This window comes from Leucopleurus acutus (assembly GCF_964270905.1).
Source record: "Leucopleurus acutus genome assembly, chromosome: 7".
Taxonomy (NCBI): Eukaryota; Metazoa; Chordata; class Mammalia; order Artiodactyla; family Delphinidae; genus Leucopleurus; species Leucopleurus acutus.
In genome coordinates, this window is record NC_139150.1 from 56,185,175 (window position 1) to 56,199,291 (window position 14,117).

Consider the following 14,117-nt stretch of genomic DNA (forward strand, 5'->3'; position numbering starts at 1 on the left):
AATTTATATAGCCTAATGGATTGCTTATAAAATTTAAAGGATTTATTGTTGAGAGTCACTTTAAAAAAACTGTAGCTTTTTATCATCTGGGTCAATGTGGACCACTTTGGAATTTTTTAGTTCAACAAATTAAGCTTTTTTTTTTTTTTTTTTTTTGGCAGTATGCGGGCCGCTCACTGTTGTGGCCTCTCCTGTTGCGGAGCACAGGCTCCGGACGCGCAGGCTCAGCGGCCATGGCCCATGGGCCTAGTCGATCTGCGGCATGTGGGATCTTCCCAGACCGGCACACGGACCCGTGTCCCCTGCATGAGCAGGTGGACTCTCAACCACTGCGCCACCAGGGAAGCCCAAGCCTGTTCTTGATGGTAAAATTTGTACTACTTCTTTATCAATTATATATTACATATGCATTTTAAAATACATTTAACTGTATTTAATGATTTAAATAACTAAAGTATAACAGCAACTATATCAGCTAAACAAAGTTCACTCCCTCATCTGCCAACTCATCAAATTACTGTCTAATCTTCATTACCTTTGTTACTGAGGGAAGGAATAAAAAACTGAAATCCATGAATAATGACAATAAATCACAACTCATTTTAGTAAACTATTCAAGTTTTTCCCAATCCAACAACTTTTTATTAGTGTTAATAAATGAAGTTGATCATGTGCTTTTATCTCATCTATGCTCTTAGTAACTGAGACATAAATTGATTAAATGGCAAACAACAGGAAAAGCAAAAGCACCTGAGTAATTATAAAGAGAGCAAACAACAACTGAAGACTTTATTCATCGGATTTTTTGTTGTTATTGTTCAAACAGGCTTGTGGCAAATATAGTGAGTACTTAAATCTGGTGTAAGACAAACTTACAAATCCTGTAAAAAAAAAAAGCTTCATATCTTATTAGTTGATGTAATTTTTCCCTTATAGTTCACATTTTTTTCTGGATATGAAAATATATACTAAAATAATTTTTCAGGAAGTTGAAAAATATATAATGTGGGAAAAAACTAAGACCCAGAAAAATAATCTAACTTGCCTTGGTTTAAGAAGCTAGTTGCTATACACTTTAGCTCTGGGAATGATACCTCTTGATATCAGTGCTTCTTCCATTGCACTGTACTGCCCTTAGCCTGGGGAAAAAAACACTTCTTAAAAATGATGGGAAGCATCACTTATGAAGAAATTGGTCCAGAGAATGTAAAAACATAATGCCCAAAGATTCTCAACTGAGAATTAAATTCAAATGTATTACATCAGTATTTTGTTGTTGTTAGTATTATATATAAAACCTCTTCTGCTCTGGGTTTTAATTATGGGGACTAATATAAAACTTGACCTTTAAACATACACACACACACACACACACACACACACACACACACACACACACACACACACACACACACACACACGTTATTTCATTTTGTCAGTCAGAGCCTTCCATGATGCCTAATTGAAAGCACTACTTGATATATGCTAAAATGTAATTCTCACCCATTTTGTGTTAGCTTACCAGATTTGTGCTTCTTGTGTTTTGCTTTCTTTTTGATGATCAATAACTTATTCTGGATCTCAGGTTTGTAAGACTTGAATGCAAGGGAATGAAGACCTTCGCGCTTTCTTTGTAAGTTTTCATTCAAAACATCTTTCAATTTCTTTTTTTTCTTTTTCTTCTTTTTTGCCCTCATTTTAGTTACTTTGAGTTTCTTGTGGCTCTGCAGTGACTGTTCTAATAGAATATCCCTTACAACTTTGTGGCAGTTAATTTCTGGATGATCACTGTGACTTCCATTTACATGTATTTGGCAAGATTTCAGAGCATTTTCTTTTAATGGACTGGGTTCAGGCTTTACTCTGGAAGCTTCACCATATTTTTCCTGATTTTCTATAAACCTTATTTCACCTGGACTGAGAGGCTCTCCAAAGCCAGTAACTTCCCCTGGGCTCCCTGGTTTCTCTAAATTTTCTTTACAGCAATCAGTTATTTTCATTTCACAGGGCCTACGAATTCTAATTTCACAGTTGGATTTCACTTCCATTTCAACAGAAATGTCATGATTATCCAAGTTCATTTTAGCAGGGCAGCAAGTTGGATCAAAACTAATTTCCTGCTCTTTCCTGAAGGCAGAGGGCAGGCCTTCTCTACTACACCTATGTTCTCCATTACTTGCACTAACATAGTCACACTTCAATTTCTCCAGTTTAATCCGAGGTACTCTTTGTATTTTAATGGGTGGAACTGGAAATTCTGGGGCTTGAAAAGGTCTCTGTTTATAAATCCGTACATCTGCACCACAGAACTGTGGGAAATGTACATAAGCATTCTCCAAATAATCGTAACCAAGGATAACTTCCCTGCATTCATGAATAGGCTGTCCAAGTACAGCATCTTGAACTTCCTTCTGTGTTTCATACACAAAGTCACAAAGACCCTTAAGTAACCACACTTTTTGGTAGAAAGGTAGTTCATGAAAAAGTTTTTCTTCCAATGGATTAACTTCTCCAAGAACTTTAAAAAACTGAGGACACAACCCAAGTTTTTCAGCACAGTTATTGGGATTTTCAGTCTGCCCTACAGCCGTGTACCACTGCTGTACTTTCTGTCTCAGTGCTGCTTCCCAGGTTCTATAAGGCAAAGTAGGTCTTCGATGTAAGGTAGGTCTGCGATGGGGAGGACTTAATAGAGAAGTCATTATTTTAGATAGAAAAGCGTTACACTGAGGCATCAGAAGACAGCGTTCCAATTCGTAAAAGACTATTTCTGGCAAATTTAGAATTTGCTGGGCTAAACAAAGGAAATGCCCGATTGCTGGAATTTCCCACATGGTCTCCATACAAGTTGGAGCTGCTTGAGCTAGAAGTTTTCTTTCCCATTCTTCTACTTCCTTTTGACTAGCTTCTTCTGCTTCTTTTCTTTCCTGCTCCCGAAGCCTAAAGAAAATTTAACAAATTATATTATTATTACTTAAAGTAGAGAATACCATAAAATACTAAATTTTAAGTATGTCATATTTATCTTCAGTCAACAAGGCAATTGGCTGTTCTAGTTTTCACTATCAGTACAAAGTGTCCCATTAGATGCACTATTGTGATTTTTTTTTTCAGATGAAGAAATACACATATAACTTGATCCTGAGTTTTACTGATGGAGGATTATCACTAACATTGCTACTCAAGGCAAAACTGTTCAACTTACAATGTGTATCAACTTCAAAATAAATGAAAAACATTTTTAAAATGTTTACTACACAAAAGCACAGTTTAGTGCTTTCTAGAAGTAATATGATGTCATGTAAGAGCTGTAAACATGTTTACATCCTTTGACCTGATAATTCCATTCCTAAAAAGTTATTCTAAGAAGATAATTCAATAGAAGCAAAAAGTTACGTGTTTGTCAGTGTTAACTGGAGTTCTGTATAAGGAAAATAAAAATATAAAGAAGTTGTATTACATAACTGGGAAATAAGCTGGATATATTATATAGCCTTAAAATTAAAATTATGAATATTATGCATAAACACAAAAAACATCAGAACACAATATAGTACTTAACAAACAATAGCAATAATGAAAATATGCAAATACTGAACAAGGAGATGACAGTATTCCAAAAATACGTGAATCCTATGTTGATGAGATTATAAGTGCTTTCTTCCCCTTAAAAAGTTCTTTACGGGCACTGCTTTAAATTTTCTTAATTAAAAAAATTAAATTAGATAAAAAGAAGTCTCCGTGATCTTGCATTAGGCAAAGTGTTTTTATATATGGCACCAAAAGCACAGCAACAAAAGAAAAAATAAAGTGGTCACCATCAAAACTAAAAACGTTTGTGCTTTTAAAGGACATCATCAAGTGAAAAGACAACCATGGAATGGGAGAACATTTTTGCAAATCACGTATCTAATGAGAGATCTGTATCTAGAAAATAAAAGAACACTTATAACTCAATAATAAAAGGATAAAATAACCGAACTAAAAATGGACAAAGTAAATATTTCTCCAAAGAAGACGTACAAATGAATAATAAGCCGATGAAAAGATGCTCAACATCATTATCCGTTAGAGAAATGTAAATCAAAACCACAGTACGATACCAATACATGAATTGGTATCTCTCTTAAGATAATGATCTTGAGATGATTATTGTAAGAGAGATACTAACAGCTATTGGTAAAACTATGGAGAAACTGGAAACTTCATACACTATAAAGGATATAGCTACTTTCAAAGGCAGTCTAGCAGGTCCTCAGAAGGTTAAACATATGACCCAGCAAACCTACTCCTAGGTATATGTCCAAGAGAAATGAAAATATATGTCCACACAAAAACTTGTATATTAATGTTCATAGTAGCATTACTCATAATAGTCAAAGAGTAAAACTACCAAATGTATTTGGTATTTGTATATCCATCAACTGCTGAATGGATAAATAGAAAGAAATCATAAAGATCAGATCAGAAATAAATGAAAAAGAAATGAAGGAAATGATAGCAAAGATCAATAAAACTAAAAGCTGGTTCTTTGAGAAGATAAACAAAATTGATAAACCAATTTATCAATTAGTTTTGGGAGAAACCAAAAGGGAAAAGACTCAAATCAATAAAATTAGAAATGAAAAAGGAGAAGTAACAACTGACACTGCAGAAATACAAAGGATCATGAGAGATTATTACAAGCAACCATATGCCAATAAAATGGACAACCTGGAAAAAATGGACAAATTCTTAGAAATGCACAACCTTCAGAGACAGAACCAGGAAGAAATAGAAAATATGAACAGACCAATCACAAGCACTGAAATTGAAACTGTGATTAAAAATCTTCCAACAAACAAAAGCCCAGGACCAGATGGCTTCACAGGTGAATTCTATCAAACATTTCGAGAAGAGCTAACACCTATCCTTCTCAAACTCTTCCAAAATATAGCAGAGAGGGGAACACTCCCAAACTCATTCTACGAGGCCACCATCACCCTGATACCAAAACCAGACAAAGATGTCACAAAGGAAGAAAACTATAGGCCAATATCACTGATGAACAGATGCAAAAATCCTCAACAAAATATTAGCAAACAGAATCCAACAGCACATTAAAAGGATCATACACCATGATCAAGTGGGGTTTATCCCAGGAATGCAAAGATTCTTCAATATATGCAAATCAATCAATGTGATACACCATATTAACAAATTGAAGAAGAAAAACCATATGATCATCTCAATAGATGCAGAGAAAGCTTTCAACAAAATTCAACACCCATTTATGATAAAAACCCTCTAGAAAGTAGGCACAGAAGGAACTTTCCTCAACATAATAAAGGCCATATATGACAAACCCACAGCCAACATCGTCCTCAATGGTAAAAAACTGAAACCATTTTTACTAAGATCAGGAACAAGACAAGGTTGCCCACTCTCACCACTCTAATTCAACATAGTTTTGGAAGTTTTAGCCACAGCTAAAGAAGAAAAAGAAATAAAAGGAATCCAAATCGGAAAAGAAGAAGTAAAGCTGTCACTGCTTGCAGATGACATGATACTATACATAGAGAATCTTAAAGATGCTACCAGAAAACTACTAGAGCTAATCAATGAATTTGGTAAAGTAGCAGGATACAAAATTAATGCACAGAAATCTCTGGCATTCCTATCCACTAATGATGGAAAATCTGAAAGTGTAATTAAGAAAACACTCCCATTTACCAGTGCAACAAAAAGAATAAAATACCTAGGAATAAACCTACCTAAGGAGACAAAAGACCTGTATGCAGAAAATTATAAGACACTGATGAAAGAAATTAAAGACCATACAAACAGATGGAGAGATATACCATGTTCTTGGATTGGAAGAATCAACATTGTGAAAATGACTATACTACCCAAAGCAATCTACAGATTCAATGCAATCCCTATCAAACTACCAATGGCATTTTTCACAGAACTAGAACAAAAAAATTTCACAATTTGTATGGAAACACAAAAGACCCCAAATAGCCAAAGCAATCTTGAGAAAGAAAAATGGGCCTGGAGGAATCAGGCTCCCTGACTTCAGGCTATACTACAAAGCTACAGTAATCAAGACAGTACGGTACAGGCACAAAAACAGAAATATAGATCAATGGAACAGGATAGAAAGCCCAGAGAGAAACCCATGCATATATGGTCACCTCATCTTTGATAAAGGAGGCAAGAATATACAATGGAGAAAAGACAGCCTCTTCAATAAGTGGTGCTGGGGAAACTGGACAGCTACATGTAAAAGAATAAAATTAGAACACTCCCTAACACCATACACAAAAATGAACTCAAAATGGATTAAAGACCTAAATGTAAGGCCAGACACTATCAAAGTCTTAGAGGAAAACATAGGCAGAACACTCTATGACATCAATCACAGCAAGATCCTTTCTGACCCACCTCCTAGAGAAATGGAAATAAAAACAAGAAACAAATGGGACCTAATGAAACTTAAAAGCTTTTGCACAGCAAAGGAAACCATAAACAAGACCAAAAGACAACCCTCAGAATGGGAGAAAATATTTGCCAATGAAGCAACTGACAAAGTATTAATCTCCCAAACTTACAAGCAGCTCATGCAGCTCAATATCAAAAAAACAAACAACCCAATCTAATAATGGGCAGAAAACCTAAATAGACATTTCTCCAAAGAAGATATACAGATTGCCAACAAACACATGAAAGCATGCTCAACATCATTAATCATTAGAGTAATGCAAATCAAAACTACAATGAGGTATCATCTCACACCAGTCAGAATGGCCATCATCAAAAATTCTACAAACAATAAATGCTGGACAGGGTGTGGAGAAAAGGGAACCCTCTTGCACTGTTGGTGGGAATGGAAATTGATACAGCCACTATGGAGAACAATATGGAGGTTCCTTAAGAAACTAAAAATAGAACTACCATATGACTCAGCAATCCCACTACTGGGCATATACCCTAAGAAAACCAGAATTCAAAAAGAGTCATGTATCACAATGTTCATTGCAGCTCTATTTACAATAGCCAGGACATGGAAGCAACCTAAGTGTCCATCCACAGATGAATGGATAAGAAGATGTGGCACATATATACAATGGAATATTACTCAGCCATAAAAAAAAACGAAATTGAGTTATTTGTAGTGAGGTGGTTGGACCTAGAGTCTGTCATACAGAGTGACGTAAGTCAGAAAGAGAAAAACAACTACCGCATGCTAACACATAAATATGGAATCTGAAAAAAAAAAAGGTCATGAAGAACCTAGGGGCAAGACGGGAATAAAGACACAGACTTACTAGAGAATGCACTTGAGGATACGGGGAGTGGGAAGGGTAAGCTGGGACGAAGTGAGAGAGTGGCATGGACATATATACACTACCAAATGTAAAATAGATAGCTAGTGGGAAGCAGCCGCATAAGCACAGGGAGATCAGCTCGGTGCTCTGTGACCACCTGGAGGGGTGGGATAGGGAGGGAGATGCAAGAGGGAAGAGATATGGGGACATATGGATATGTATAAATGATTCACTTTGTTATACAGCAGAAACTAACACACCATTGTAAAGCAATTATACTCCAATAAAGATGTTTAAAGAAAAAAAAGCATTTGACAAACTACCAAAAAAAAAAAAAGAAAGTGGTATATCTGTACAATGGAATATTATTTGGCAATTAAAAAAAATGAAGTGCTTATACATGTTACAACATAGATGAACCTTGAAACATGATACTAAGTAAAAAAAGTCACCCATAAGACCACATATTATATAATACCATTTACATAAAATGTCCAGAAATGAACAGAGATGGAAAGTAGATTAGAGGTTTCCAAGGACTGGGGAGGTGGGGGAAATGGGAAGTGACTTCACAGTCTTTTTTTTTTTTTTTTTTAAGGCTGCGCTGGATCTTAGTTGTGGCATATGAACTCTTAGTTGCAGTACGTGGAATCTAGTTCCCTGACCAGGGATCAAACCCAGGCCCTCTGCTTTGGGAGCATGGAGTCTTAATCACTGGACCACCAGGCAAGTCCCATTAGTCTTTATTTTTGGTGTGATGAAACGTTCTAAAATTGACTGCAGTGATGGTTGCACAACTCTGTGAATGTACTAAAAACAGCTGGATTTTATATTTAAATAGGTAAACTCTATGGTATGTGAATTATATTTCAATAAAGCTGTATTTAAAGAAATAAAAGCATATAAGGTTTGGGGAGAGAAATTAAAATGCACCAACAAGGGGAAGAAAATATAATAACTTCTTTCTCTTGAATTTTCAAGAGTGAGAGCTCTTACTGTAGAAAAGATGTATAAAAACATAAAGATGTGACTAATTCATGGACTCTAAATGAAAGTCGAGGCACAGTGTCTGACACTGGCTATTTTTCTGTACTATCATATTGTAATCTGTTAAAACAAGTACATAGTAAGAATACTATTTTAGCAATATCAGGACTTTCATTTTATAGAAGAAACTTACTTTTATATTTCTGGCTAAGAGGTCACACTATAACTACCTTATTATTACAGATACAACAAATTAATCAAGTAGTTCTGGTTCATTAAAAAAGCTAATGAAGAAACTATCATTTGTGATTTGGCATTTATGTATATTAATTACATTTAAATATCTAAACAGTACTAGAGATTTTTGGTAAAATTCATTTTTTTTTCAAAAGTGCTTATAGTTTTGGGGAGTTTTAGCTTTTTACTGAATGGGGGTGGTTGTGGGATGATAGAATCTGGCTTCCCCAGCACAAAGCTGGGACTCCAAAAGCACACAAAATTAGCAGAAGGGTGTACTAGCAACAACAGTCCCTTCTCCTGGCCCCAACTAAGGGACTGAAACGAAAACTGTCTTCACAATAGGAGTGTTGGATGGAGAAAAAATAAAATCTCTTTAAAGAATTTGTAACTGTAAGCTGACTCATGTGGATTTACTGACCACATTCACATTTCCTGGGTGCTCAAAAAGTTTAACATGGTCTCATGTCAAAATTGTTGTCAGGTACTTGAACAGAAAAAAATCAATTCTCTGAGGCAATGAACCTTATAACTAGATCTTAAGGAACTCCCACACTGATTCAGTAACAAGAAATGAGTTCACAGTCAAAAAAACCCCAAAATATAAAAGGAAATAAGTTACTGTTGAGGGATAGGAAAAAAAGTACGACCCCCCCAAAATCTATAGACATAGGTAATTTAGGAGGTGCAAAATACGTCTAGTGAAAAGAAACTGAAAACAAGGGCAAAGAAAAAGATTATTTTAAAATGCAAAGCAGTTTTGAAAAAGAACTAAAGAAAACTTCTAAATATGAAAAATACAGAAATTAAAAGAAAAAAAAGATTTACAGTTATCTCAACAGAAATAATGGAAGCCAGCAGACAATGGAATATCTTTAATGTACTTAAAAAAAAAAAAACTATCGGGACTTCCCTGGTGGTGCAGTGGTTAGGAATCTGCCTGCCAATGCAGGGGACGTGGGTTCGAGTCCTGTTCTGGGAAGATCACACATGTCGCGGATCAACTAAGCCTGTGCACCACAACTACTGAGCCCGCATGCCACAACTACTAAAGCCCACGTGCCTAGAGCCCGTTCTCCACAACAAAGACAAGCTACTGTAGTGAGAAGCCCACACACCACAACGAAGAGTAGCCTCCTCTTGCCACAACTAGAGAAAGCCCATCTGCAGAAATGAATACTCAATGCAGCCAAATATTAATTAATTAATTAATTAATATTAAAAATACTATCAATGTAAATATCCATTCGCAGCAAAAATATCTTTCAAAAATGAAGACAAACATAAAGATATTTTCAAACAAAAACTCCATATTTGTGATGAACAGAACCTCATCCAAAGGAAATGCTAAAGGATTTACTTCAAATGGAATAAAGGTCAATGATCCTTAACTGATGATCAGAGATGGGAAAAGAGCAAAAAAGTGGTAATATATAGCTGTATCTATATAGACAGGGCATAAAATAATGATAAAAATGTTTTGTGGAGTTTAAAAAGAAGACAAGATAGAATTAAAATACATTACAACAATAACAAATAAGCTGGGTGAGAAATGATTACAGTTAAAAGTGTTCCAAGGTCCTTGTATTAATCAGGAAAATGGTAAAAATATTGATTAGGCTTTAATAAGTTAATTATGCATATGAAAGTTTCTAGGGTAGGTACTAAAATAACAGACTTTAAACATGCAAATGAGTAGAGATGGAAATATGGAAGGAAAATATATAATAATTAAAAGTGGTGGGGTGTATGTAACTAAAGCAGTACTTTGAGGGACATTTATAGTTAAGAATGTATATTTAGAAAAGAAGGAAAGTTGAAAATCAGACATACGTGTTCATTAAAAGAAAAAAAACTAGAAAAGAACAGCAAATCAAAGCCCCAAAGCTGAAAGAAGGAAATAAAGAGCAGAAATCAATGAAATATAAAACAAATATACAATAGAAAAATCATTAAATTCGAAAGTTGGTTCTTTGGAAACATTATTAAAATTAATAAACCCTTGGCAATACTGATGAAGAAAACAAACATACACATACACAAAACCAATACCAGAAATGAAAATGGGCACATCCTGTAGATTCTACAGATACAGATGATATAAAGATATTATAAGAAACTTTATGCCAAGAGACAATTTAAATGAAACAGGTAAGTTTTTTGAAAAACACAAACTAACAAAAGTGACACAAGAAGAACAAAGATCTGAATAATCCTGTTATCTATTAAAGAAACTACACACTTCAAAATCTTTCCCACATATGGGACTTCCCTGGTGGTCCAGTGGTTAAGACTCTGAGCTTCCACTGCAGGGGGCACGGGTTTGATCCCTGGGCAGAGAACTAAGATTCCGCATGCCATGCAGTGTGGCAACCCCCCGCCCAAGAAAACCCCCAAAATAACCAAAAGAAAAAAAACTTCCCTACATAGAAAAATCGGGGTCCTAAAGCCTTCACAAGAATTCATCTCGAAAATTTCAGTTAATGAAACAAAGTATAAAACAGGCATGTTAAAGAAGTAAAAGAGGGAGGACAGATTAAAGTCTAACAAACACCCAGTTGGAGCTCCAGAAATAAGAATACAGAAGAGGGGTAGGGGAGTGGTGATGATGGCAATATTTGAAGAGATAATGGCTGAGAATTTCCTAGAAATGATAAAGGACACAAATCCCCAATTCAAAAAGCCCAAGAAAGTAAATTAAGAGAACCACACTTGGGCATATCATAATAAAATAATAAAACATCAAAGACAAAAAAAAAAATCTTACAAGCAGTCAGGGGGGAAAATGACAGCTTACATATACAACAATCACAAAAAGATTGAGAGATTTCTCAATAGCAACAAAATAAACCAGAAACAACTATCATTCACGGATGAGGATAAATTAAAGTCATTTTCATTTAGACAAAAAGCAGAACTCATTCTAAGTAAAGTAAAAACTTCTAAAGTGTCTTCTGCTTCCACCTGAAGTAACAAGGAATCACATTTACTCTCCTACCTGAACCAACCATAAAAATCCTGACAAAATAGATAAAACAATGGTCTGTAAGAATCTAAACATCAAGCAAAGGACAGTGATCTCAGAGAGACAGGAAACAGAGAAGATGAGCCCAACAACTGTTGCAGTTACTGCTTTGAGAGAATTTTCAGGCCATGATGCAGGAGGGGGAACCCAGGTAGAGCCTAGCAGACTCCCTGAGTTGAGAAGAAGTCAAGAATCCAGAGACACCAAGGCAGCTAAAGTCTATAGGACATAATACTAAAGAAGAGAGAGCTGCATAAAGTGAGAACAGCAAAGATGTACAGAGTCCCCCTCAAATATTCAGAGCACTGACTAGTGTATGCATGTAAGGAAACAACCCAAAACTAGGTGGGGGAAAACATCCAAAAGATTAGAAAATATAATGTCTATTCCCACAAGCCACACTGGAAAAACTCATAATTCATGGGATGTTGGATAGAATACTCAGAAAGGTCTTGCATTGGTAGTAGAGAATAATTAGCTCTAGACTGAGCACTGTTCTGGACCCAAGTAACAAATCATAAAAGACCCAAAATGACCAAACTGTTTCCAAGTAATTAACTGCATTCCAGAAAAAAAGCTCTAGGAGATTCACAGAAATATAAAAATATCCGGCACCCACCAAGATAAAACTCACAATGTTTGGCATCCAAACCAAAATACTAGGCATACAACAAAGCAGAAACACATGGTCCATAATGAGAAGATAAAAATCAATCACTCAAAACTGACCCAGAAATGAAACAAATGTTAGGATTAGCAAATAAGGCCATTAGAGTAGTTATTGAAACTGTAATATATAAGGTCAAAAAGTTAAGTAGAGACATGGGAGATATAAAATAGACCCAAATTGAACTTTTAGAGATGAAAACTACAATGTCTGAGATGAAAATATACTGAATGGGACTAATGGCAAATTAGACATAGCAGAAGAAAAGATTGGTGAACTTGGAGACAGTAATAGAAACTATCCAAATTTCAAGATACAGAGAAAATACTTCTGTAGTATATACTTCAGGAAAACAATGATCACAGAAAGAAGTTCTAAGATGAAAGAATTGAAGAACAAATCAACTGTGAATCATGTGGGTAAATAAACATTATACTACAAAAAACAGTAACAATAATGTTTAGTTCGGCGAGTAAAAAATGAGATAGAGCTAAATTATTCATCAATCATATATAAGACAGATGAGGCAGAAAAGATCAAAATTAACAAGAGAAATAGAGCATATAACTTCCAAGTCAGTGGAAACAGTTGTAAGTGAAATAAATCTCATCTTCCAAAGATGGATGTCAACAGATAATGCCAAACTGAAAAATCAGGAACTAGCAATCAGCATGTATTTAGAAATGTGTAAATAATTACTAGAAAAAATGGCTAAAAAGTTAAAGGTAGATGTTTCTGAGTCATGAAATAGAAGATGAGTTGAAGTAAGGCTGTTGTCTTTAATTAGAAGCCTTAATAGTACTATGTAACTTTTAAACTATACAGCCAATGAAATAAAAAAAAATTCTTCAATCAACTTTTCAAAAAGAATATTAGCCAGGAGATATTAAAGAGCCAATACCAAAAAGATTTATGGATATTATATTTCTTACCTGTTAGATTTATGGATATTGTTTACCATGAAATTGAGTTTCTCTGCACTTTATATATGCTGAGAAGGGTAATCATTTCTTCAATATTCTGTTGTTAACTAAAGAAAAGGTTTTCAAGTTATTTCTCATGAAATGTAACTCAGAGCTTGTTTAAAAGTTTGGTATAGAAAACTATCTGTTAGAATACCAACCAACAAAAAGTGCATTCATTTAGTATGCTTGGCACAGAAACTGATTTTGGTCAACCCTGTCACAATCAATCATGCTCTGTTTCTGTAGAGGTGAAAGAGTAACAACTAGTGCTCAGGGAAGAAAATGAAAGGAGAAGTTGGAGCAGACCAAGACACTTTTATGGACTTGGTTTTGACTAAAACAGTGCTAGCAACCTTTGGCCAATAAAGGCTAGAGATACGGCAATTTCAGACACTATTTATTCAATTTATAGACGGGGACACTAAGGACATAGAAGGGCGATAAGGTAACTTTCTTAGGCTTACACAGTGATTAGCGTAAGAGCCAGCAATACAAACAGTTTGTCATTGGTGGGCCAAAGTTAGCACCAACTGGCTTACTCTTGGAAGACTAGGCAGTAATTCACAAATTGTGTTGGCTCAGGTGCCTGGAAAGGCCATGACTTAGTTGGGGTATGATGCTGCCAAATGTGGACATTGCCTGAGTTACTCAAGGGCTGCTACTCACTCTTCTGTTCCCTATAAACTAAACCCTTCAAGGGAGAATGATGGATTCTAGCCTTAGACCATGAGTACTGAAGAGGCAGGAGAAAGAGAAACAAAGATTGGTCTGGTGTAGGCCAGCGTAACACAGAATAATCCTTTAGACGTAGAGGTGTGAGTCTCTGTCCCAATCCTCAGCAGTATGGTATATACAGAATGGGAGCTTGCCAAAGAGCTCTAGAGTTAACGTCTATAACCTGCCAATTTAAAAAAACTTAGTCAAAC

General features: G+C 35.3%; 1 protein-coding gene across 3 annotated transcripts in view; it reads right to left on the reverse strand.

Annotated features, from left to right (window-relative positions):
- The window catches only part of BRD10 (bromodomain containing 10), a 105,140-nt gene that overhangs the window by 49,312 nt on the left and 41,711 nt on the right, over positions 1 to 14,117 (reverse strand). For all 3 annotated transcript variants that reach the window (XM_082842816.1, XM_082842817.1, XM_082842815.1), the window contains one exon: positions 1,523 to 2,940. In XM_082842816.1, coding sequence (XP_082698942.1) covers positions 1,523 to 2,940 — 1,418 coding nt within the window. The remainder of the gene's footprint in view (positions 1 to 1,522; positions 2,941 to 14,117) is intronic.